The following is a 25,128-nucleotide window of genomic DNA, read 5'->3' on the forward strand; positions in this document are numbered from 1 at the left end:
CATTGTTCATCTCATGTTTAATGTGTGAGGATCAGATCGAGCAAGTTTTATTTGTGAAAAAAGTGTTCACAATCAAAGGTAAGTATATTTAAAGATAGCATAATTGTTATCTACATGGAAAAGAGAAATGGAAAAGTACATTGTATTGTATAATAATTAGGTTACATGAAATGGAAAAGAATTCCACCACTTTTGGACTAAAACACTTTCTATCTGAAGCCAATATGGAGGCATCTGAGGTTTTGAGTCTGGAAGTGTTTGATATTTTTATGTATGATTATTATTATAATAGTTATTAGTGAAAAACTACACACTCAATTCACATTTTTCTTAAATGCATTACCATGACACAAATTAAAAGACAGGTAACAACCAGGGGTTGACATCACTATACATGCCTAGCCTTTTGTGTTACTTTGAATTAAATCATCTTAACAGGACACAAGAATTATCTATTTTGATTCAAACAAGGTAAACAAGTAGAAAATAAATAATAAAAATATACAAAACTGTGTAAGAAAAACACAAGTAAACTTTCAGCGTATTTTTGTGTCCACACTTGTATGTACTTGTATTTTTTTCCCTCCGCTGTAATAGCAGGACAATTAAATGACAGACAACAAAAAAACAATTCTGTACAAATGGTTTCAAGCAAGATTTTGAAAGCTCGAAATATAAAGCGCTGCAAAGGGCAGGAACAAACTATTTGAAACACAAACAATCAAAAGCTAAATCTATTAAAATCACTGCGGAGCAAGAACTAACAAATCAAACTAAAACTCTAGAGGCCTGCTGATCAAGGATATTAAAATGAGCTACAGGCCAAGGCAGTATAGTAAAAAAGAGAAAACACAGAAGATGACACACTAGCAACTAACACTACAACAAAGGAAAAGGAAAAAAACAAACAGAAATGAAAAACACCTGAACAAAGAACGCAAAACACTAAAGAAACAACACTCCACACCACAGCCAACAAGCTGGAGGGGGAACTGTAACAAATGATGATTTCCATCGATTTCGATATTGATTTAATTAATTGCTAAACTGTTTTGAATATGCCCATAATGAGTACAGTAAATTAATTTACTGCAATGCTAGTGAAAGCACCAATAACCTCATTGCACCAGTTTGATGCTGTTATAACTGTTTAAGCTGTAGAGTGTTGAGGCGCACTGGTAGAATAGTGGATCCCTCCAAATAGCAAATTTTTCGCAATATGCCAGTCCAGCACTTTTCTGCCTCATTATATCTGTTAAAAAAAAAGATAAGTACGTTAGTGCTTTACTTTTTGTAGCATCGTGAAGTCACATATGGAAATAATGCAATATGCAATATCAATTTGCATATATAGACTCAGGCTAAAGCTACTTTATTCAAATTTTGTAAAATCTAAACAGCTTTCCAGCATTCACCTCCACACATCCATCATCTCTGTTGGGATGGACTCCTCATTTGCTTCACTGGACATCATGGCAAAGCCTCCCATGGCATACAGGAAGCCTCCCATTGAAATCAGGCTGAGGGAGCTGCGCTCCTGAGGGAAATCTGGGATTTCAGTCCACCTGATACACAACAGTACAATAACCACACACATGGAAATTATGATAATAAATAATAAACCAATACCCAGTATAGTACTGGGGAATACTCACAGCAATAAGGCATTTACTACTGCATATATACAGTGTGTTCCACCTCCTATTAATGAAATAAAAAAGGCAATTTAGGAAAAACACTATGGACTCACTTGTTGGTGGCAATGTCATAGACTTCTATAGAGCTCGTGAGGCCTGCATCTGTTACCCCTGTCACTACAAAGATCTGGTCTTTGTGGACAGTAATGCCAAAGAGTGCTCGAGCAGTTCTTAATGGAGCTAGGTCTTTCCATTCAAACTTAGTTGGGCTGTAGACACATACTCTTCTCATGCATTTCCTGTATAGGAACATAAGTAGTATGTTAAAATGGCTGGCCACACATTTATTGTATGCAGGTCAACACCACTTATCAGTATCAGATATTTTTTCAATCTGTCTTTGGTTAGTTGCACAGACTATAAGCAAATGTAGTAATGAATTGTTTGGTCCAAAATTATGAAAGTATCAGAGCAAACACAGTATCATACACTCAGACTTTGCTGTTAATTTACGTTTAAAATTCAACAGCATATTTCTGTAGCTGAAATTGTTACGAACTCGCCCCGTCGGTTCCGAACCGACCCAAACACAGAAGCTATAATTAACATACAACAAAAACTCACAACGGAAGGAACTAAAAATCGCTGCGATGCAGGTAAACGTTATTAATAACCTAAACTCACCATCAAACTAAACGCTCCGTACACTGCGGGCAAAAACCTACACATGGAACACAAAACATAACTCTGGACAACTAAAACAAAACACAGCACTATCTAACAGGCTAAACAAAACACGCTCCGTAACATCCTCCTAAACATGAAACATAAGACACTCACAAACCTTAAGTGGCGAGACAGGACATCAAAAGAAACAAAGGAACTTAACTCCATAAACTCTCCTCTCTTTAACGTAACTTAGTGTAGCTCACTGGCTACAACCTCGTGTACACACCAACACTGTGTGAAACTAAAGACATCCCTTAAATACAACCAAACAGCTGGGTCAACTAATTAGACAGGAAATTAACTTAAAACGGACCCACACAAAAAGCCCCAGGAACGCCTCTAGCGGCGCGGAGGCAGAATGCCACAGAAATGTGAAATGTCTTTTACCAGTTTTGTACAGTATTAATACTTTGAGGAGAGAAAATAGTACTTTACAACATTTTTGCAATGCATCATGGGAATACAAGCAACTAGTGAGCCCACATGCTTGAGAAAATTCTCCAATTTGATTTTTTTCCCCTATCTTCATCCGTGATAAGTGGCTTTTTTTACTTGTTGGCACTGGACGTCTTTTTGTCACCCTGCAAATTTCATTGTTTAGAGTTAAGTAAGTAAGTAAGTAAGTTTAAATTTACTTTGCCATGAACCTTTGCCATGTGCACCTGTACAAAAGTTGCCTGTTCTGCATAACTTGAATGTATATGTATTAGTTTGCAGAGCCTTTTTTTCTAAAGTTAGCTTGATTGCTAGAGAACTACCAAAAGTCAAGTTACAGTATAAACATAGTATCAGAATTTTCCATTCAATTGTCCCTGTACATGAAAAGCTGGGCTTTTTCTTTAGTTTAAGATCTTCCTCCCAGAAAGGAAATTGCCAGTGGTGTTAATGCTAAAGTGTGTTGCGTAAATGGTTTATGTCATTATTAGTATGTCAGTGTGCAAGAAAATTGTATAAACTTTAACTCTTAACACCCACAACTGTATTTCAGACAGTTCATCGAGATCGATCCTGAGAGGGACACCAAGGATACACAAGGTTAAGTCCTCTCTAAAAGAACAGGAAACATCGTCCAGAAAAGCTTACTTCAGTGATCCCTCATGTCTCCAGTCTACTAATAACTAATGGACTTTTAATAGGACTTTATATACAGTAAGTGAAACATCCATACTCTCTGTTTCATGTTAGCCATCTACTCAGATAAGTTCTCTTTTAGATATTTATTCACGTTCACTTCTCTCATGTATTTAAAAGTTCAATTGATGAAGGACCAAGTCATTCAATTTGTCACTCAGTTTTTTGTCACAAGGCATTACTTTGGTCATTCCTGTACACCTTAATTCTGTGGTGTCCAATCCTGCTCCTCAAAGGTCACTGTCCTGCTTGCTTTCAAACTCATCCTTCCCTACCCACTGCTGATGACTTGCATTAGGTGTGTTCAGCCAGTGAAAAGCTATAAGTTCAGGGATGACTGAAAAACAAGTACAGTAGGACAGTTCCCTTGATAAGCAGGATTGGACAACCCTGCCCTAAGTATTTCACTCAGCCACTTTAGTTACACAGTTATACAGTGACACACTTGTGTTTAAGTTTCAGTTTTTAGACCCCAGACAGACAGACCACTGATTTAATTTATATGGCTAAAATTTTTGTTAATTTATTTTTTTAAGAAAGTTGTTCAGAGGTCTTGCGTGTATAAAGCTTTGTGAAAAAGTTAAAAAACATTTTGAAAAACATTTTGAGGCTCAGTTATTGCAAATTACAAATTGAAGTCACAATTGTACTGTGTAATGTAGGAGAGAGTAAGAGTTAGAAATGTAAATTTTAGTAAATGTTAATTGTAAGCGATCTTTCCAAATGTAAACAAAGGAGGTGCTTGTGTATATCTGAACTGCCACATACTTGCTTTCAGACTTTCCTCCAATAACGTAGACAAGACCATTGTGGGATACAGTTCCGTGAGCATACACTTCATAAGGCAGAGGGTCTGATTCTCCCCATTTGAATGACCTGTGTACATAGAACAGGATGGACAATAAAAATGATAATTGAGCAAAAAAACTACAGAAATGGAACAAGCAAGGAGCCACAACAAAATTTACATTAATACATTATTACCAAGCAATTACTCATAAAATTTTCACTTTTGTGCCATTTTTTATAGAAAGCTATTTCTACTTAAATATGTTAAAGTTCACTATAGGGGATTGTGCTGATTGGGCTACTATTAACTTAGGTATGTTATTAGTACAGTATAATATATTGTACCTCTTCAATGGCTGAGAGTGTATTGCGTTAAATGATGACCACAAGATAAACCATGGGAACCAAACTAAATTTTGTGTCTGTACTTACTGTCTGTCATAGATCATGACAGAGTTCAGGGCATGCTCTCCTTCTTTCAGTTCCTTTCCTCCCACAACAAATATGGAGTTCTCCGCATCTGTCATCCCAAACAAACAGCGAGGGTTGGGTTGCAAAGGCATTCCTAACCACTCTGAACTCACTGGGTCAAACTGGGAATCAATAGAATGACATAGGTAAGTTTTATTTTGTAGACGCATGAACGCATGAAGGATGAATTCTGAGAAACAACAGAAACGCAGAAGAGTTTTTTTTGTGGTTTAATACCTGTAGAAAGTAAGAGCTGAATGGTTCATCTTTGTCCTCTTCATTGTAAAGCAGTCCACCAACAACAAACACCTGGTTCTGTTTGGTTACCAGGCTGCTGTGGTTCTTGGGAATTTCTGTGGATTCAGATACCAGAAAGCATTCGTTTCCTATGGGGTCATAGGCCACAGTCCCTGTGTTATTTATCATAAGAATCAGGTCCATCTCAAACATCCCAGATCGAGGTTTATTGTTGAGTATCCCTGGTAAGTACCCTTCCTCAGTATCTTCTTCCTCTTTTTCACTTCCTTGCTCACCTTCTGTGCCATTTCTTCTGGCTTTTGTTGGCTTTGGAAGATGCCCTTTGTAGGCATCTTTGACGAGATCCAACTCTTTCTGGATCTCCTTGCTAAACTGGATATAATGATGACATTCCACTTTTTCTTTGAAGTAATCTAAAGGTATAAGCCTGAAACGAATGCAATGCAAAAGCTCTGGCAGATCCTTAAGACGGGTTTTCTCATCATGTTTGACCCAACTCATCAAGGATTCAAACACCTGCTCCTCTCGCTCAACACTGAGATCATCTGAAGTGATGATCATAGCCAGATCACTTGGGGCCAGCTGCAGGAAATCCTGGTCCCTGGAAACAACCCTGTAGTGTTCACAGATGAACTCTTTTGCAGCTAGCACAAGCCTAGGACAATTCAGCAACAGCCCCAGTCTAAAGATAGCCAAGCTGTTTCCCAGTACTAGCTTCTCTTGGAGATAGGACACACATACAGAAAAAATAGAGGGAATCTGGTACATGTTAGCAACCATGAAAATATCCTCCACATTCTGCTCAGTAAGACTAATGTCTGAGGTGTATAGGTAGCGTAGGATTCTTCCCATTACACCGGGCTCCACGTCTTTGAGGACAATCTCACGCTTCTTGCTCTCCTCCAGCTCAGACAGAAAGATTGCCTTGAAGAAGGGACTGCTGGCTGCCAAAACTAAGCGGTGGCAGGGGAATGTCTTGTCCTGGACTTTAAGTACACAGTCTACAAACCTGTCATTCTCCAAAAGGTCATATAGTCCGTCCTGAAGTAAAGTTTGTTGGTACATACGGGGCTGCTCCTCTGGGTCAATAGTCATGGCAGCCATTTGGTTCTATCCCCTGCTCCTGGTTGGATTGTTTTGGCAATCTTCTTACTTCCTTCTACAGAGTGGGACTGTCAGTCCTTACAGGGCTGCTCAGAGCACTGTGGAAAGTTCATAGTCCATATGGGATGGTCGACTGGTGGCTGCAGCTGTCTGTGACGGTCAGTCACCATGTAAGTCACAGGTATTTATAGATAGCTGACTAATCCATTTTGGTGGACAAGAAACGGATAGCTTTTTACAGCATTGTACAGACCCAGCCCACCAACAACTGAATGACTCACCATGGGAGTGACAAAAGAAAAAACTTGCCAAATGGATCTCTTTTCTTCTTTTTTAGCTCCTGTATTTTCCTCATCTGGCCATCATTCACATGCAAGCTTTGTGTTAACACGCACACGCACATCCACATACATTTATACTGTAACTGCTATACAACTGTGAATAAAAGGTGTCATTTTAATACCAGGAAAACTTTATTCCAAGTCAAGCTCAACATAATAAAAACCTTACAATGACAAGTTTGTTAAAACAGTCTTTTCCCTCAGCACTGACACAAATTATTCTATTAAGTTTAACAGCACCCTTTCTTACTTTCGTTTTTAGTTCTTTTTAAAACAAACAAAACAATCTTTTGTTCAGTTAAACTATAAACATAGACTGCACTTTTGGTGGATTTGTTCCTAGGTAGATTACTGTATCTACAGCAAGTGCACCTGAGTATATTTCACAGTTCAAAGCAAGGGTATATGAACAATACTGATGATGATTATTCCAAACAGTTTTAAATTCAGTTTGTAATACCACACTGTAGATGCGAAATGTGAGGGTGCTGCCAGCCCTTTAGTCTGTGTTTCTTTGTCCCTTTGTTCTGCTTTTTTTTAAACTTCAAGACTCAACAACCCAATATCTCTGTCTGTTTATTCTGCTTTTTCTTTGCCACCATCCACTGGTTTCACTGGCTCTGGATCCTCCAACAGGGCTATTTGTCGCTCCCTCTCCTTTACCAGCTGCACTCCACAGTAGGTCACAAATAACACTGACACAGTAGAGACAGGGAAACCTTGAAAATGAGAAAAGATGAGGGGGGAAAGAGAAAAGAAAGAATACATTTTAACAAAAAAAGGGATAAAATGTTTTTTGGAATGCAGCCAATTCCAGTGCTCTTTTATTATTTTTTGGTAAAAAAAGTAACTAAAATCATTTGTGTTGTTCTTGCATTGCCTAGAACTGTATGCTTAGCCCTCTCTATTCCCTACCTTTAAAAATCAGTCTTTTGCCCACCAGTTTGGCAAACTCCAAACTGTTAAGGGACAGAACATTGTAGAGGACAATGGCCCAGAAGTTTGCAGCATTGAACACACCCCTTACCCTGCGTGACATAGCTTCACCCATAGCAGTCTGGAAGACAAAACACAAGATTTTTTTCATAGATTACTTGTACAGTTGCAGTATGACACTTTCATACTCATATATGTCTTAATATAAATGTCATGGCAATATTGGATTTAAAATAATTTTTACTGAACTGATGTCTCTTTGGAATTGAACAACCTTAATGGCTTTTATTTAAACTATTTACAGTAAATACACATAAATTATAATAATATTGGTTTATGACAAAGCAGTGCCTTTCATTGTCCAAGCCTTCTATTTTTCTTTTAGTCACACAGTCAGGATGATCAGGGAGTTGAACTCAAATACGCAAATGCCAACTGCTTATCATCACCGCTCTATACTGATTATCAGATCATGTATCGTACACACTGTTGTATTCAACAAAATTTAAAAATTAATTTAAATAAAACAAAATAGCCTCTGAACCCAGTTGGAATTTTTGTGAGGAAAAAATGCTTTAATAATTAAGAGTAATAATCTATAGATTTTAATATACTTTAATATACAGACTTTATACATGACTTTACTAAACTGGTTTCTTATCAACAGATTATGACAGTATTATTAGTTTTAGTTTAGCACTATAATATGCAGTATTATGGAAGCCATGTTTGTTTTAGTAAGATTAACATCATACTCAGATTCAAAAGCAATTTAAACATTGCGCCTAAAAACGTGAGACACATGTCAAGCACACACCATCAGGTAAATCTCCAGCTTTCTCAAGCCAATAAAGAGAATGTGGGAAAGCTGAACTCAAATGATAATGAAATCACTTGTTTTCATTGAGATACTTAAAGAGATCTTTTGCATTTACACTGAAGTTACTCCCATAATTGGCCTATAGAAGTTCCCACGCAACTGCTTTTTCTGTATTTCAAATTTCTCTAGAATTTTGGTGTTTGTAACAACCAAAATATAGGTTTTGCCTGCAAGACTTGAACTGAGGACATTTGGTAATGATGTGGTAATTCATAGATACTCCAGAGCTGATACAGTACCACTAATAATTGATGTTAAAGTTAAAGAATCCCGAAATAAAATGTTAACCAAAATATTTCTTGTCAGCTTAATTCACATCTTTACATACACATGTTTGACACTTAATAAAGCAATTTCTGTAAGAAAGTTTCTTTCAGTAAGTTGGGGTCCCCTCAGACCCCACTCAAACCCACCCTGTGGTCTTCTGGGGTCAACTGTGATCAAGTGATCATGTGCTCTTAAATGATGCCTTTTGGCTTTCGGCCATCTCAGCCACAGCACCGTAGAAAGCACTAAGCACTTTGCACTGCACATCCCATAGTGCACAGCTGCAACCTGCCATCTTGATTTGGAGTGGAGTGCTGCTTCTGAGGTGGTATTGGGAATTTTGTGAAGTGTCTTTCCACAGCAATTTGGAGCTTGGACAGCTTGGAGTTTCCAATATGCCAGATAAATAACAGAAAAATTATCAACATGGTTTTAGATGAACACTTGATTTTCACCGTCTAAAGTGGTGCCTTATTTGGTCATTTTCGGGGTATCTGGAAGATTTGTTTTTCAGTTTAATAACTTATTTCTATATTATAGTTGATTACTGCTTTGCAGCAAGCATTCACATTAATTGTTTCTCCATTGCACAATTACCTAATACACATTGTTAAAGGTCTGACTGTCCATTCTTTGGAGGCCTATATCCATCTAAATTTAAGAGCACAAAATTATGACGGGTGGTGGTTTAAAGTTTTAGATGACAATTTAAGATCTGAATATTGATCCTTTTTGCTGTATGCCATATATTGGTTGACTTTTACATTATTCTTGGCATTAATCTCCAACAGCAATAAAAATACTTTGGCCTAAAGAATTGAAAATTCTAATTGCCATGGCATTCATTTTTATAATGAGTTTAAGTAAACTGTACTTTGTAACATCCTACTAAAAATTATTCAGCATTGTGTATTCTGTTTCTCACCTCAATGGTAGAAAAGGGTGGTAAAGAAAAGACCTTGGCCACCCACAACTCGAAGTTGAGGCCAAAGCAATTGAAAAAGGACCAAATATATACCAGTTCACAAGGGCCCAGCCACAAGGTTGTGATAGCGAAGGTGCAAAAAGTTGCCAGAAGCTCCTTGAAGATTTTATCATGATTCCCACCAATATAATCATAAACATACCTGCAAAATATAAACTCACACTCTTAAACATTTGGTATTTAAATTAATTTGAATTTCATATTGCAAATGTATAGATACAAACTCACTCACTTGCACAGCCAGTCATTGATGCCTCTGTCAAAGTGCCTGAAGAGAGAGCAATTGTCTATTTAACTATTTGTACATAGTTTCAGCTTTCGTTAAAAAAATGTAGTTAGTAGAGGTATGACCCACGTTTCAGCAAATACATAGAGCATGGTGATACACTTGGGGGGCTGAGGAGGATCGAGATGGTCCAACGTAGCCACAGTATTGACCACACCAAACATAACAGCTGCTTTCACCCAGTCATAAACAAGGTTGGAATACGCCAGGCCAGCTGTTAAAGACAAATTGATAACACTGTAGGTTTACCCATTGAATAAACTTTATTTGTAATTTTGATGTAAGACCAAGTAAATAATTTATTTGATTTAAATTACAAAGCTGATAGCTACGTGAATAGGGTATATTCCCTATCTTCCAAATGTAGCCACACTAGAGTCTTAAGACTATTTCAAATATTTTCTTCCTCTTTGGTTTTAATTAAGATATAAAACTTACCCAGACACCAATCAGAAAGTTTGGTCACCAGCTTCATGTCACTGGGGATTGTCAAGATGTAAAGATAGTGAAAAAATATATCAACCACTAGAATAACTCCTAGGTGCAACAAGGCCTTGGTAGTGATGTTCCACATCTCCCTGTCTTTGCGTGTCAACTGCATGTTGTTTGCCTGAAAATAAAAACCAGCCAACAAGGATTGAAACAACATTTTCTAAAGGTTATAAAACTATACCAACATATTATATACCATATATGAAATTATATTTTCTAGTTATTTTGTACAAAAAGGTTACTGTTAAAGTCTTAACTGTGACAGGTTTAGAAGCAGTAAATAGGTTTTTATTGATACCAGCTAACATTAAAAGGCTTTGAATGGAAGTCTACTCTAGTTTAAAAGCTTGCACTTAGGGTCTACTCTAGTTTTGTATCTGTTTGTGATCTACAAATTGATCTATATAAAACACCAGCATTTTCATGTTTGCAGCAGCTGTCCTAAAATTAACAATACCAGAGTATGTGGGTATTACATATGGTACATACAATCAGTTCCTCACCACAATAAATATCAAAGTACAATCCTTACCTGCACATGATACCTGTCGAAGGTCATGACAGGCCCAAAGAAGAAGAAAGGGAGGTAGAAGTTGTATTTCAACAGGTCAGAGAGTGTGAAGTTGCCATCCTTCTTTTCACAGTTTTCTAAAGCAAAGCTCATACAGCGCATAATGCTGAAGCCACAACCTCCATAAAACAGAACGTCCTGGAGGTCAAAGGAGCCAGTTACCAAGGCTTCCTATGAAAAAAGTTATCAATGTCAAAAATCAGCTGGTTCCATATGTACTACAATGCTACTTAACTATTTAGTTCTGTTTAGTTTGCTTTGACTGAAACAAAAACTGTGGTCAGTGTAGTGGAAGTGTTTTACTTTACAACAAAAAATGTTTAAAGAAAAATCAAGTGCTATCTTTTAATACCAAGAAGCATAAAAACAATTTTGTAGCTCTTAATTTTTGTATGAAATACATGTCTTTTTCAATTTAAAAAATTGGTATGCACAGAGGCTGCGCTCTAAAATTATGTATATCCAAACAGTGAAGTTTCAGACACACTAAATGGTTGTACTGCATATATGTACAATTAAAAAATTACCAAACAGTCACAACTTAAAATCAAGTGTAAAAAATAAAACTGCATGTTTTCAAAGAATAGAAACAGAAAAAAATAGATAGAAGAAAAGAAAGATAATTTCCCTCATAAATAATGTGTTTTAAAATGCAGTCGAACCTTGCTGCAGACATGAGGGCCAAGATTGCAGGTATGGCAAGAAATTTAAGAGAAATGTGTGTCTCCTAGTGTATGTCTAAAATGTTTCTTAGACCCCCCCAGCTAACTCTCTGTGTGTGTGTGTGTGTGTGTGTGTGTGTGTGTGTGTGTGTGTGTGTGTGTGTGTGTGTGTGTGTGTGTGTGTGTGTGTGTGTGCCAAAAATATGAAAACTCACTGTAGTTTAAAACTGACGTCTCATGACTACCATAAGACATCTTGTTTAAAACCCCACAGGTCAATCCTAATCAAACAAGCTGTCAAGCTGTTTATCAAAAATCATAGTTTCAAGTTTTCTATTCATGTAATATTTGAACTTAAATGCACTCACTCACCTGCCATGAGTTATAGGGCTCCAGCTTGATGGAGGCCAGAGTGATCAGACCTGCTACAAAACACATCCATTTCCTCTTGACCATGGCAACACTGTAGAGGATGATGCAGTGTGACAAAACTAGAGCCATGAAGGTCCAGCCCATGGTGACTAAGACTGCCAAACCACCATACATGCCAAAAATCGAGGATCTATGCTGTGGGTACAGAGGGGCGAATGTCAGTGTCAGTGTTAACGTAGGATTTTAGTTTTTGCAATACACATGAAACAAAGTGTTAGTAACATTGTACAACAACATATGGGAATAAAATACTTTACTGTCCAGAGGTTAATGGTTTAAATTAAGCACAAAACAAATGTTATACCCTTTATCAATATTATCTTACATTTATATACACCAATTCTAATTATAAGCATCAAACAAAATAGAATACGTGGTTGAATGTTTGAAACACAAATAAACATTTAAAATTTTCCAAAAAATTTCAGTAAAAAGAATCACACCACATATTTAACATCACAGTGGAACAGAATGCAAGTGATCTTCATACATGAAGGTTATTTTTCATTAGATCCTGCATTACTGAATCTCGTAAGTGCGTGTGACATGCAATTCCTGTATACCTACCTAAGTCTGAATACTCTTCTAGCCTGCTATGACAAACACATGCACACACCTTTGGAGTTATCAAGGTGAATATCTTGGCAAAGATCACGTGACCGGCGAGAGAAAAAAGGATATGATTTCGAAATGTATTGAACCACATTATCCATTCGAAGTCTGACACATCCTGTGGCAAAAGAACATCTGTTAGTAACCACCTAAAGATGTAACTTTTGTTACATCTTCTATTAATAAATTGATACAGTGGAATACACTCACTGGCCACTAGGTTACCTGTACAGTCCAATCTAATCAGCAAGTCTAACATTAGGTCTATCTCATAACATAATGCCCTGCAATAACATTCCAGCACCCGATATGACCTCAACAAGAACATACAGTACAGCAAATATACTAAAACACATATAAGTTGAATTAATAGCAGAGTTTGTTTGAATATAATTAGTTGTTATAAGTATATACAGTAGAGATTAAGTATTAGTATCTTACCATCTTTCTGCCAAAGTAATGCCATCCTGGTTTCATGCTTTCTTTAAAGGATCTTCTGTTTATATTCTCTGGACAAGAAGAAAATGTAGAAGAATCAGCAAAAATATGTAGAAATAAACAGCTTTAAATAAATAGCTTTGATAAAGCATTAATATTTCAGCTAATACCAGTATACAGTATATCTCCCATAGTTGTCAGTGTGCAGTGTGCAATTGCCCGTTGCAGATTTTACTACTCTATCTGAATTGAATTCAAAATTGAACCAAAACATTCAGTACATACAGTATGTGATTGGCACATGGTCCACAGCAGTTTCTTCAGCTTTTCATGATGTTAAAAGTGAAACCACGTGTTTAGTGTGCAATTGCTGTTGCAGATTTTACTACTCTATTGTAATTTAATTGAAAATTGAACCAAACCATTCAGTACATACAGTATGTGATTGGCACATGGTCCACAGAGGTTGCTTCAGCATAACATGATGTTAAAAGTGAAACTCTTTATTTCTGATAACACAGACAGATTGCACAGTGGTACTGTAGCTTGGGGGCCTGAAAATTATCAATGTTGTTACAACTAGCAGTCATAAATGATAATTTCAAGAAATAAATAGTAAGAAAAAAGGACGATTTAACCATGTTATACACCGTAAGCCCAGACATCATGTATATTTAAAAAAAGAGTACAATGTAAGAGCGGCACGGTAGCACTGTCGCCTCACAGCGAGAAGGTCTTGGGTTCGTTTCCTGGGGCAAACCTGGTGCCTTTCTGTGTGGAATTTGCATGTGTCTGATGCTCTGCTGGAATAGTGATGATGAAAATAAATGGAACCTAATTATAACAGGTCAAAGCAACCAATAAAAACTGTAATAGTCCTTTGTGTCATTAGGGACACACAAACAACAATCCCCAAATGGTAACTACAAAACATTGGACGTCTGGCAAAAAATGAGCCAAGCACCACAGACAGGTTTAATCTGGAAGACTTCTACCTCCTCCAGAGGATGGCAGAGTGATGCTTGAACCACAGTCCAACTAACGTAAAACCTGGTGAGTGCTGTGTTTTTCCACTGTCTAATGATATTAATGACTAGCAATGTCTTCACTTTTGGTAAAATTGTTAATGGTGGAAAACGTTTTAACTATGTGTATCCATGTAAGCTAATAGACCTACAATAGCAACTGAAGCTTTGTGAGGTTTAATGTCAGTAAGGAAAAAAAAAACTTTTGCCTTTTTTTCTGTTAATCCCTGTCGTGTCAGTTGTGCATTTGTTTGGTGTAAAATGTGGGGTTAAGTTGTGTGTTTCAGACCACTGAGCCAACAGACATTAGATACCTTTGCCTTAGTGGACTTCCAGTCATCTTGGTGGATGCTCATTCCACGTTCTTAAACACCTGCACTGTAAGTCTTAAGCTTGTGTAAATGTTGATGGTGGCTATGGAAGTAGATAAGGGAGAGAAGAGAAGCCAGGAAAGATTCTTTAGCTCAATTCTCCGGCTTCCTCCCACAGTCCAAAAACATGCATTAGGTTCATTGGTCACTCTAGTTTGCCTGTAGGTGTGAGTCTGTGAATGGTTGTCTGTCTGTGTGTGTTGCCCTGCGATGAACTGGCGATCAGGTTGTACCCTGCCTCTCACCCATGGATAGCTGGGTAGCTGGGATAGCTCTAGTACCCCTGTGACCCCACATGGGGTATGTCAGGAAACGGCAGAGAGAGGACCCAAATGCACAGTGCAGAGGCAGCAGACAGATGGTACGATTAAAGAGTTTAATACAGAAATCAAAATCAAGGACAATCCAGGTCATACACGAGAAGCACAGGTTTGAAGCACAGAGGGAGCAGGCGTAATAGTGTCCGGGCGTGGGTCAATAACGGAGGGCTCAGATTTACGGCTTAGAATCGGAAGGCTTAGTCCGGTCCAGTTAGCAAGCAAGGTTCAGCAACAAGATAAGCAGATCTACAATACCGGTCGGGATCAGGCGAGAAACAGCGGTCAGGAAAACAGAAACAGGGTCGAAGACGAGATGAGCTGAACGAGTACTGCTGGAAAGTGACGACATGCGTGCAGAGAAACAAGAAATCCCAGGCTCCGGGCCGGCCTGAACCAGTCCGGGCTCACAGGGACGAAACAGGATGTGGTCTCCACAGGACCACCAGGAGCTCCAGGAGCGGTCCTTTGGCTGGTGTCCCTGAAGCCTCCTGGAGGCCGACCGGAACGGAAGCTGGAGCGACCTCCTCCTGGAGGTCAGCGGGAACCTGACTGAACCTGAACGTGACCTGGCTGGACTGGAACCTGAACGTGACCTGACTGACCTGACTGAGACGCAGGAACTGGTGTGGCTGCAGGCCATGGAGTTGCAGGGCCTCACGCAGGGCAGGTTCCCTCAGGATGAGAGCGGCTGCCTCCTCAAACAGTTGTTCCCTTGTGCCCTGGTCTGCTGCCGAATCAGCGGTGTTCATCAGGTGGGCGGAGAGGAACGCAACCGGGGGACAGCAGTGGAGGTGGATCCGCTGGACAGCGCTGTCTGGGATGCCTGCTATTGCCGTGAGACAGTTGGCCAGCGGGACGGAGAGGGGGAGTCGATCGGAGACCGTAACCGCGGTCTCTGGACCTAGGACCCTGGACCCGTGCCCCCGCCAGCGTCGTCCGGAGCGCCTACGACTGGCTGTCGGCTGAGGCGCTGGGAGCGGCGCGGGCTGGGTTTCCCTGACTGGGTCCGCGTGGTGGGCAGAAATGGCAGCATCTGAGGCTTGGGCTGGAGCCGATGAAACAGCGACAGGAACAGGAACGTGAACCGCTGGGGCGGAGACAGGAACGGGAACGTGAAGCGATGAAACGGCGGCATGAGCAGCTGCGGAGACACGGACAGATGATGCGCGCAGGGCGAGTGCCAGATCCCTCCGCATTAATTGGAGTCTGTCGAAGAGTGCCTGCACTCCGGGGTACACACGCCACCAAAACTCGTCCTCCAGAATCTCGATGGCGAGCTTCAACAGGTGGAGACGGGCATCCAGGCTGGGCGCTTCCGCATATTTCTTGGCTAGTCTTTGGAGGTCCCCGCGGATATCCTCTGGTAAACTCGGGCAGAGAAACTCCATATTCCGATGCGTGGTTAGTGCACGGAGCCGGGCAGACAGGAAAAAAGATAAAACAAAACGGTCACTGACCTGGACGGAGGCTGGGCACTGGCTGGGTCCAAGTCTGGCCAGATCGTTCTGTCAGGTTTTGGCAGAGATCGGACCCACATGCACAGCACCGAGACGTCAGACAGGTGGTAAAGTTTAAAGCTCCCTGATCATACAGCTTTTCACTCTAAAGAATATTGGACTTTAATGTCTCAGTAAGGTCTCTGTAAATTTTCATTCCATAAAACTCTTTAGATCGTCCACACTGCCCCTGTCAATATGTTGTTTTCACTCCCCATCAGCAAACGCTTTGTTTTTTGGGCGTGTCGCAAGCGAAGCTGCTCGCCACACCTCTGTGCGGAAGCGCATACCTTTTTTGTTGTTGTTTTTTGGCTCCATGGATACGAGCCACCGCACGGTTAGGATACTATAGGTGGCAGTAGTGCGACGTTGAGAATACCTTCCACCGCCATCCTCCACAGAAGAAGACGACCCACTACAGAACTGCACGACGTTAGCCAGCCAGCTAGTTCGTAGCGTAGTAGAACCATACGTCTACGATCCCGAATCTGACCCTGAAGCTGAAGAGGAGGCTGTTGAAGTCGCCACATTTCGGCTGATGCAAGATGTCTCATTGGTAATGTCGCATTTACTTCAATTTAATTGATTTATGTAATTTGCAAAGTGACTAGCGGTTGCTAATGCGTATGCTAAATGGCGTGTGCAGCCTCAATATTCACAACACGACTTACCTGGAAAACTCTCGTTAATAGATAACACTACTTTAGCTCACGTTATACAAATAAATAAGTTTGAGAGCATAGCTGAAATAATATCACTCACTGCATGACCTTCCTGGGAACAAAAAGCATTGGTTCAAATTATATATTGACCGAACGTATTTTTACTGCTTTTAATTATGTTTTTTTGTCATTCTTGTTAAATCTGACAGTAATATGTCTCTGTATCTGAAGTTGTTACAGGTATCTAATCTACAGAGGCTAGTGGGCTGGTGCTGAGGATTCCTAGGGTGAAGAATTATGGCCGCTTCAACTTTATAGCTTACCATATTAGAAAGAGAAAAAACATGTAATTTCAATACTATGATTTCCTGAATAAAAGTGTTTCCCTTCAGAAACAGAGTTCAGTGAAATACATAATAGTTAAAGCCAACTTTATTGTAAACCAAAAAAATGCACCACTACTCCAAAGCTAGAACAAACTGTTACCTTCACACTCCAATGTGCAATGTATAGGTTACTAAGTTAATTAAGAAGTCTGGGGGTTTGAGGACAGAAGCTTTTGCAGGGCCTTGCAGACGAAATGCATGAAAGTAGGGTAAACAGGGAGATGTGGTGATCCTTGTTCTCATCACTATTTGGAAGACTGAGCGGAAGCAGTCCTCTACCAGATGGAAGCTGTGGCTGTCCTCACCATCACCTCATCGAAACAAAAAAGGTACTGCAATCAGAATTGTAGATTAGTGAAATGTTAATTATGTAGGTCAAAACCTTCTCTAATGTAAGAACACACAATACCAGACAAAAAATTAAACCAAACAAGAGGACAGGCCTGTCTGTGCTAAAACAGATAAACAGTTGTTACAATTCAAATATAAAATCTAAACAGTATATACCAATTAAAATCTTCTATTGCCTATCTTACTGTTGGTACATACAAACTTACATACCTTTACTCCTGAGCTGGGCAGCAGATGCCTGTGTACCAACAGTCTGCAGTGATTTCTCTGTTTGACAGCCTCCTTGCATGTAGGTAACTGGGATGTGGCTCCCTACAGTATAGAAAAGACTGTTACATTTACTGTAAATTGTATTGGTCCTACAAATATAATGGCTATGGTACAAGCTGTAGGTTACTGACCAGATAAGCAGCAGTTATTGTAGAGATGTGACTAATTAGCAACTAAGCTTGCAACACAACACAGTAATCATTCCAACTAATCATGTTAGAATTTGATAGAACAATGACATAACCCCAAATCACAAGTTGATTTAGGCTCTGACACAGGACGGGTTAATAACACAACCGCGTTCATCTGCAGGTTCTTTTTGTAGCGATTGACCAGCTGTAGCTCTAAAGTGCAAAGGCCTAAAGACATGCTAACGGCTAACGCAACACAAACAGGAGCGGCAGCACGTCAACAGGACAAAAGCTCGATCCACCGCTTCCTGCCTGTCGCCGATCGAAGGCCCATCACACACACACACAGGTGCCAACTCAGAGTAGCACATTTGAAAGGGACAAAGGCTCGGTTGACTCACTGTAGCCGTTAGCGACGCTAGCGATTAGCTTGTCTCACACGTGGGTTACTGCATTTTAAACAGACCCAACTAACATATTTAGATATCACAAGTATCAAGCACAAACTTACTACAGCGAGCTAGATCCACTGCTTCCTGTCTGTCGCCGCTGGAAGGGCGATAACGATCAGCTGTTCCCCGCAGGTGTATGAGATGACAGAAAAAGGACAGACGCTAGACCCACCGCTCCCTGCCTGTAGCCGCTCGATGCCGTTAGTCATTAGCTTTTCTCCACACAGGTGTGTGGCTGCAGGAGCCCACATGAGCACATTTGAAGGGGACAAAGGCTCGGTCGACTGGCTGTAGCCGTTAGCATAGCTAGCTAGTAACTTGCCCCACACATAGGTTACTACATTTAAACGGACAAACTAACATTTTAAAACATTATAAATATCAAGCATGTACTTACTTCAGTGAGTGGATGACGGACTGTAGGAATAGATCCTTTTTTTCCAACAGGAGCCGTGAAACAAATCCAGCATTGTACGCACCCTCGTTTGAAATGCACATACGTATAGGCAGTGTTTCTGGCACCGGTCCGTTAAAAATAAAAGTGACCCACAAATCCTCACTTGTTGATCCCTTGTTAAAGTGAATAGACTTTGGTGTTGGTTAGAACACCCAAGAACCGAACTATTTCTATGGGAGGACTTGAACGCTGCCGTGCTTGTCTGTTCACGGTGAGTGAGAGGGGGGAAATGGCGGAAGTCCAGTTTTGGTTCGGGATCATTGTGGGGGTGGTGGTTCAGGATTTGCAGGGAGAACTTCCGACCAAGGTGACGACAACTGGGACACGGCCTCAGAGTAGGTCGTGGTCTGTTTTCATTGGGTGAGAAAATTAACGTTTTCAAAATGTGAAAAAGCAAGAAATGCATTTCTACCGTGCTCAGTGTGTGTATATGTGACCCATAGAGTCATAGGAATGCTCCAAAATGTCTAAAAAGTGGATTTTGCATGATATGAGCCCTTTAAGGATTTAAAAATTAACCCTTAATAGTCCCACAGTGGGGAAATTCATTCTCTGCATTTGACCCATCCCCCTTGGGGGAGCAGTGAGCTGCCACATGAGCGGCGCTCGGGGAGCTAGCGCGAAGTGTCTTGCTCAGGGACACACCTGATGCCGAGGCGGGGGATCGAACCGCAGACCTTTTGCCTTCCGAGGTCGACACGCTACCAACTGAGCTACCAGGCCGTATTTAATGCAGTTTTCTTTATAACAGACAGTCCAGGTCATACACAATGAATCTCAGGTTTCAGTACAAAGGGAGCAGGCTGAGTCAGGTCCAAGAACAGACAAGGGTTCGGCAACAGGATCGAGAATGCTACAGTACCAGTAAGGAGCAGGCTATCTCGAGGTCAGATGATCAGGTCAGTATTACAAGTTCTTTCCAGGCAACAGTACCGTTCAGGAGCAGACAGGAATCGGAGGTCAGGAACACGAAACAGGATCACGAGGCAAGTAGGCAGGATGGTGAAATGCTGGAAAGTGATGACTGGCATACAACGATCTGGCAACGGGCTATGGGAACTGGTGGTGGTTAAGTACACAGGTGAGTGATTATTGATTCTAGACAGGTGTGAGTAATGAAAACCGGAAGTAAGACTGGAGCTAATGAGATGAGACTGGAAACCGGAACTGCTACACAATAAAACAGGATGTGATTACAGGAACCTGACAGGGTAGTGGTAGAAAATGGATGGGTGGATGGACGTTAGTCCCATATTGCTTTATGGAATAACTTTTGTTCTTGGTTTTACACCCTCCAGACTGTGCATGTCTAATTATGGTAGTCGATTAAAAGTTATACTGCTATACTAAGAGTTTTCTTTTTTAGGATGTAACTGACAAGGACTCGTACAACGAAACACCAGTGGGAATCCTCTGTGTTGATCCAAAAAATCGTCAGCTCAGCCCATCCAGAGTGGGAATCATCTTGGAGGGGAGTGTGGTGATGGATGAAGTGGGCTCCACCTGGACTACCCTAAATACATGAAAAACACTTTTATCTCTGTTCATCAGCTGCTGTAATGGTCAAGCTGGGTAGAAGTGAGCTTTCTCCTAAAATTCAAACACTGAAAAATCAACTTAAGACTAGTTCTGAATAGAATATAATGCAAATTTCAGTTCTTAGTTTGTGATGTTAAACAACTGTGTGGTACTATGTGCACAGAATATTGTATAGCATTGTTACAGTACTGTATGTCTGGTTGAGAGCTGCATTACAATGGAGGCTTCTGTTTATTATATAAGTGACATGCTGTATATTCTACCATCTTTTATCACCAGGCAAGCGTGAGGCGTTAGACACGAGGGGACTGTGTACTTTTTACACTGCTTCTTTGTGATCATGTGTGAATTTAAAATAAAGTACAATAAACATGTTCTGAGTGTTTTAATAGTATAATATTTAACAGTAAAACTGCATTTTCTACATAACTACTGTACAGTAAATAGGAGAGTTACTTACTGTTTTTATTAATATTAAATGTATGTATTATGATGTTATACTATTTTGCCTGTGACTGTAATATGCTTTTGATAGTTAATAGTTATTTGTTGTTGACCAAAAATGAACCTCTCCATCCTGAGTCTCATTTTAACCACCAGGTGACGCATTGTTGTTTAGAAGCCTCCAATACACTACAGCGCAACTGAGGTCCGACTGTTCATTTCTACCTATGACATACATATATTGCACCAAACCTATTTACTATGCAGTATCTGTGGGGAGTATGAAGCGCAACGACTCACTATCAAGTAAATATTGTCTCATTCAAATTGAGTCAATTTCCATGACTAGTCAATCTACGACTACATTCTAATTTTCTGTTCACTGGAAGTTAATAAATGCAAATAATAGCTCTGTCTAGTTTAAGACAGACCTGTGCAACAGTAGCAAAACATTCTTGTTTTCATTCTTCCCAGCTTTTTCATGTCTTCAAATAGCAGGCACCTCTTAAAGGAAAACTTCACCGATTTTCAATTAGAGTTGAGTTATTATCTTGGGTAAAACTTGAAGAACGAAGAGACACTCAGATTGCTCCATATCTTCTATGTTGAGAAATTATCATTTATTCCTCTTTTTCCCCTAGGCAGTCGGTTTGCCGTGGGCTCAAAAACTACAAATAGTGCTTCCTGGTTTCCTCTGTACCTGCCCCAGCAATGGTCAGACTGAGCCTGCTGGAGCAAAACTACTCAGGCCGCCATTGTTTTTCATGCATACACCTACAGCACCAATATTCAATGGCCGGATGACCTGCTCTGAATTATTAAGAAGACAGTGAGTTCTATGGTTCTAGAACAGCCTAATATTCAGGGTTACTTGTATAATCCAGAGTGCAGCCCAGACGAGTTACAGTACGCAGAGTGGACGAGGCTGTCACAAAAAGGCACCCGCAATGAGTTGACAGATCCGACTGCAGGGCAGCTTACAGGAGCTGTGTGCAGTAGACAGGTGTTGGTCTGCACCACGCGCTGATGTGAACAAGTAAAGATCCCTGTACTGAATTTCACTGTGCTGATTTCGTTCAGATGAAGTTTCGAATTCTACTGCTGATGACACACCATCAGTTTTGGGCCACATGTAGACAGAGGAGCTAGAAAGTAACTTCAGGATACTGAGAAGAAACTAGAAAAACAGCCGAATGAATTAGCACTGAGTAAGTAATATATCTGACTGTTTATTGTTTTAGTTTGCGCTATGAAGTTTGAGTAAAGTTATGAGCTGCTGTATGTGTGTTTCAGACTGTCAGAAATGTTAGCTTATGTTGCCAACACTAGCTTGTGTATTAGCTCTGAGTGGCTGGCAGCAACTAATTCCATATTACTACTGCTTCATTGCTGTCGATTCATCTTGGATGACTACTGACAGGGGGAACATTATGTTATGGATCATTAGTTTTGTCTGAATGTCAAGCATGCAGTACAAGCAAGCATCGTTTTGTTGGTAATATCAGCCAGTCGCGTATCATCACAGAGTCTCTTGGAAGGGACAACCTTGTTTGACAGTCTTTATTCAAACACACTTAGATGGATCAGCTCGCGGCCTTAACTGTCACAACCTCAGTCAATTACTCCACTATGTAGCCAGTTCCGGTCTTATTTTGTAACCATTTCCTGTTTACATGTAGATCCCATATCCAGTCAGTCCAGTTTTACTTCCGGTCCTTGTTAACTCCACCTGCACGTAATTCAGTAATCAGTAGTTCAGTACTTAAGCACCACCTCTCACCCCAGCACCTTGCCAGATTGTCTGAGTTCATCCCATGACCAGCATTCCAGCATTGTCGAGTTTCCAGTTTCCGTGCAGGACCTTGTTTGGTAATACCTTTTTGATTTTCGCCCAGCCTATGATAACCCTGCCTAGCGTGTATGACCTCTGCCTGTTTCTTGGCTTGTCGGATCTCGTTTTTGCCAACCTGTGTATGACCATTGCCTGCCTGAATACGTTCTTATTAAAGCAATCTTTTACTCAAGTATCGCTGTGCATTTGGGTCCTTCCACCATTGTGCCATTGTGACATTCACATGAGCATCCAACTGTTCACGGAGAGCTGACTGACTTCACTCATCCCGGATTGGACAATTGTTGCACTGGACAATATTCATCTATTGCGTGCGGACAGAATGGATGACAGCGATAAGACAAAGGGAGGGGGCCTGGGTGTGTTTGAGATGGTGTAAGCTAGGACATTGCAATGTGCAACAGAGACATTGAGCTGTGGGCATGAGGCCATTTAGCTGTCATGGGAGTTTATGTTATTCATGTTATTGTAATGGCTGTGTACGTCTAACCATCCGCTAACGCTGACTCAGCTTCAGTTACCAGCAGGCTGCAAACACAGCACCCACAGGCCCTCTTCCTGATTTCTGGGGACTTCAACCACACACCTCCTTTAGCTGCTCTGCCAACTTATACCCAGTATGTCACCTGCCCCACCAGAGACAATAAAATACTGGACTTATTCTACGCCAACACCAAAGAGGCCTACAGTGAATCCTCCCTCCCACCCCTGGGCAGAGCTGACCACAAAATTCTGCATCTCCTGTCTGTGTATAAACCTGTAGTACAGAAGGAGCTGAGGAGGATAATCCGTGAGGGGAAGGCCAGCTACAGGAGGAAGATGGCGGAGCTGCTGCAGCAGAATGTTAGTGAGGTGTGGAGAAGTCTGAAAACCATCTGTGGCTTCAAAGCACCTAAAGGATGAAGGGGACCTGAGCTGGGTCAACGACCTAAACTCACACTTCATTCGGTTCGACCAAGCACCTGCCCAAACCCAGCAGCTGCTTACAGTCTGTCTGGCACCTGGACCAATCCCCACACCACTAGCACCTCAGAACACTGGACCACCCCCCACAGTCCTTTACACCTCTACACAAAGCCCGGTCGGTCAGCTCTGCAGACTCAACACCAATGTCTGTCTGACTGACTTACTTAATGAGGTTACTGAGGTTTGTTGCCGCTACGTGTGTATGGAGTTACTCTCTGCTATTTTTTTATATATTATCGCCTTATACCTGGTAGCGACTGCTAAGAGTTGCAAAACAAACTTGTAATACTCAAGCATCTTTTATTTTCCTTAAACGTCCTGCCAGGCCCCTTTAGCCGGTGCGGAGCCTCCTAGCTTAGCTGCTACCAGTCCCCCAGCAGGACCCAGGCAGCTGGGTAATGACTGGGTTACGGCTCGTAAGAATCGTATCTTTAGGCAGGCCCACGGTTCACCACCAACCGCTTCACGTTTCAAGTCTAGTTTTCTCTAGTTTTCTCTGGACCAGCGATGACATGTATAGCCGGCACTCATTGCTCCACCGCTGGTTGTCTAGGTGGTGTCCTGCAAACAATGTGGGATTTGTGGATAATTGGAGCACTTTTTGGGTAAAACCTGGGCTGATTAGAAGAGACGGCGTCCATCCCACGTTGAATGGAGCCTCTCTGCTCTCTAGCAACATGGCCATGTTGCTTAGTCTCCCACTCAGTGACAACTCAGAGTGGATCCCAGGATGCAGAGTCACAGTATTACATGCCTCTCTGCATGTTCTCTACACCCGCCACCTCCTTTTAGTCTTAGTTATCGCATAGAGACTGTGTCTGCTCCACGACCACCTACACTATACGTCAAGTCGTAAGTCACAAACAAATCAAAGAGGAGTGACTTACCAGAATTTAATAAACATAAAAACGGTTCCTCTTACAGAACAAAGTGACAGTAAGTTAATAAAGTGTGGTTTATTAAATATCAGACACTATATATATATATATTTATAGGGATATATATATATATATATATATATATATATATATATATATATATATATATATATATATATATATATATATATATCTCCCTATAAATATATATATAAAAAACTCCCTTTTCACCCCACGTGGGTGGTCTCATCCACTTTCCAAGCTCAGGTCCTCTACCAGAGGCCAGGAAGCTTGAGGGTTCTGCGCAGTATCCTTGCTGTTCCTAGGACTGCACTTTTCTGGACTGAGATTTCGGATGTTATTCCAGGGATCTGTTGTAGCCACTCCTCCAATTTGGGGGTCACTGCCCCCAGTGCTCCGATCACCACAGGCACCACTGTGGCCTTCACCTTCCAAGCCTTCTCCAGTTCTTCTCTGAGCCCTTGGTATTTCTCAAGTTTCTCATGT

The 25,128-nt window shown here is 40.8% G+C and overlaps 2 protein-coding genes and 2 long non-coding RNA genes across 12 annotated transcripts in view; 2 read left to right on the forward strand and 2 right to left on the reverse strand.

Annotated features, from left to right (window-relative positions):
• Nucleotides 1–6,444, reverse strand: LOC114843957 (kelch-like protein 40a). 3 transcript variants are annotated; one of them, XR_003783657.3, is made up of 6 exons: nt 4,995–6,444; nt 4,719–4,879; nt 4,266–4,373; nt 1,751–1,936; nt 1,416–1,537; nt 1–1,252 (listed from the first exon to the last, which is right to left on the reverse strand). XR_003783657.3 is itself a non-coding variant. In XM_055503543.1 (6 exons), exons 1-6 carry the CDS (start codon nt 6,117–6,119, stop codon nt 1,141–1,143), a joined length of 1,674 nt encoding a protein of 557 aa, XP_055359518.1. In that variant the 5' UTR covers nt 6,120–6,444; the 3' UTR covers nt 1–1,140. The 3 variants fall into 3 exon arrangements, 2 of the variants coding, with proteins under 2 accessions (XP_055359518.1, XP_028986700.1); XM_055503543.1 differs by lacking the exon at nt 1,751–1,936 and adding an exon at nt 1,656–1,701; XM_029130867.3 differs by having other exon boundaries at nt 1,416–1,565.
• LOC121201768 (uncharacterized) lies at nt 2,841–6,637 on the forward strand. 3 transcript variants are annotated; one of them, XR_008692974.1, is made up of 6 exons: nt 2,841–2,981; nt 3,355–3,515; nt 4,769–4,903; nt 5,088–5,239; nt 6,181–6,300; nt 6,457–6,637. It is a non-coding gene; the product is annotated as an uncharacterized LOC121201768 (long non-coding RNA). The 3 variants fall into 3 exon arrangements; XR_005896870.2 differs by having other exon boundaries at nt 6,181–6,289; XR_008692973.1 differs by having other exon boundaries at nt 2,853–2,977; nt 6,181–6,289.
• Nucleotides 6,571–25,128, reverse strand: part of LOC114843958 (protein-cysteine N-palmitoyltransferase HHAT-like protein) — a 22,535-nt gene continuing 3,977 nt past the window's right edge. For 2 of the 5 annotated variants that reach the window (XM_029130868.3, XM_029130869.3), the window contains exons 3-12: nt 13,025–13,092; nt 12,588–12,701; nt 11,912–12,106; nt 10,839–11,048; nt 10,253–10,424; nt 9,884–10,028; nt 9,761–9,796; nt 9,469–9,670; nt 7,376–7,517; nt 6,571–7,179 (exon numbers count right to left, since the gene is read on the reverse strand). In XM_029130868.3, coding sequence (XP_028986701.1) covers nt 7,037–7,179; nt 7,376–7,517; nt 9,469–9,670; nt 9,761–9,796; nt 9,884–10,028; nt 10,253–10,424; nt 10,839–11,048; nt 11,912–12,106; nt 12,588–12,701; nt 13,025–13,092 — 1,427 coding nt within the window. In that variant the 3' untranslated portion in view covers nt 6,571–7,036. Of the gene's footprint in view, nt 7,180–7,375; nt 7,518–8,689; nt 8,924–9,468; nt 9,671–9,760; nt 9,797–9,883; nt 10,029–10,252; nt 10,425–10,838; nt 11,049–11,911; nt 12,107–12,587; nt 12,702–13,024; nt 13,093–15,339; nt 16,297–19,875; nt 19,981–25,128 lie in introns of those variants that run through there. The other 3 variants (XM_041068067.2, XM_055503545.1, XR_003783659.3) reach the window with 3 other exon arrangements.
• Nucleotides 19,884–20,855, forward strand: LOC129603240 (uncharacterized). Its single transcript, XR_008692971.1, has 2 exons — nt 19,884–20,023; nt 20,309–20,855. It is a non-coding gene; the product is annotated as an uncharacterized LOC129603240 (long non-coding RNA).

This window comes from Betta splendens, chromosome 17 (genome assembly GCF_900634795.4).
Source record: "Betta splendens chromosome 17, fBetSpl5.4, whole genome shotgun sequence".
Lineage (NCBI taxonomy): Eukaryota > Metazoa > Chordata > Actinopteri > Anabantiformes > Osphronemidae > Betta > Betta splendens.

What these genes read in the sequence shown, in the direction of transcription:
- LOC114843957 (XM_029130867.3), bottom strand. Translation starts at nt 6,119, where the DNA reads ATGGCTGCCATGACTATTGACCCAGAGGAGCAGCCCCGTATGTACCAA. An exon ending in TATGACATTGCCACCAACAA is followed by an intron (nt 1,566 to 1,750) that starts GTGAGTCCATAG and finishes GTTGTGTATCAG; the next exon opens with GTGGACTGAAATCCCAGATT. An exon ending in GAGATGATGGATGTGTGGAG is followed by an intron (nt 1,253 to 1,415) that starts GTGAATGCTGGA and finishes TTTTTTTAACAG; the next exon opens with ATATAATGAGGCAGAAAAGT.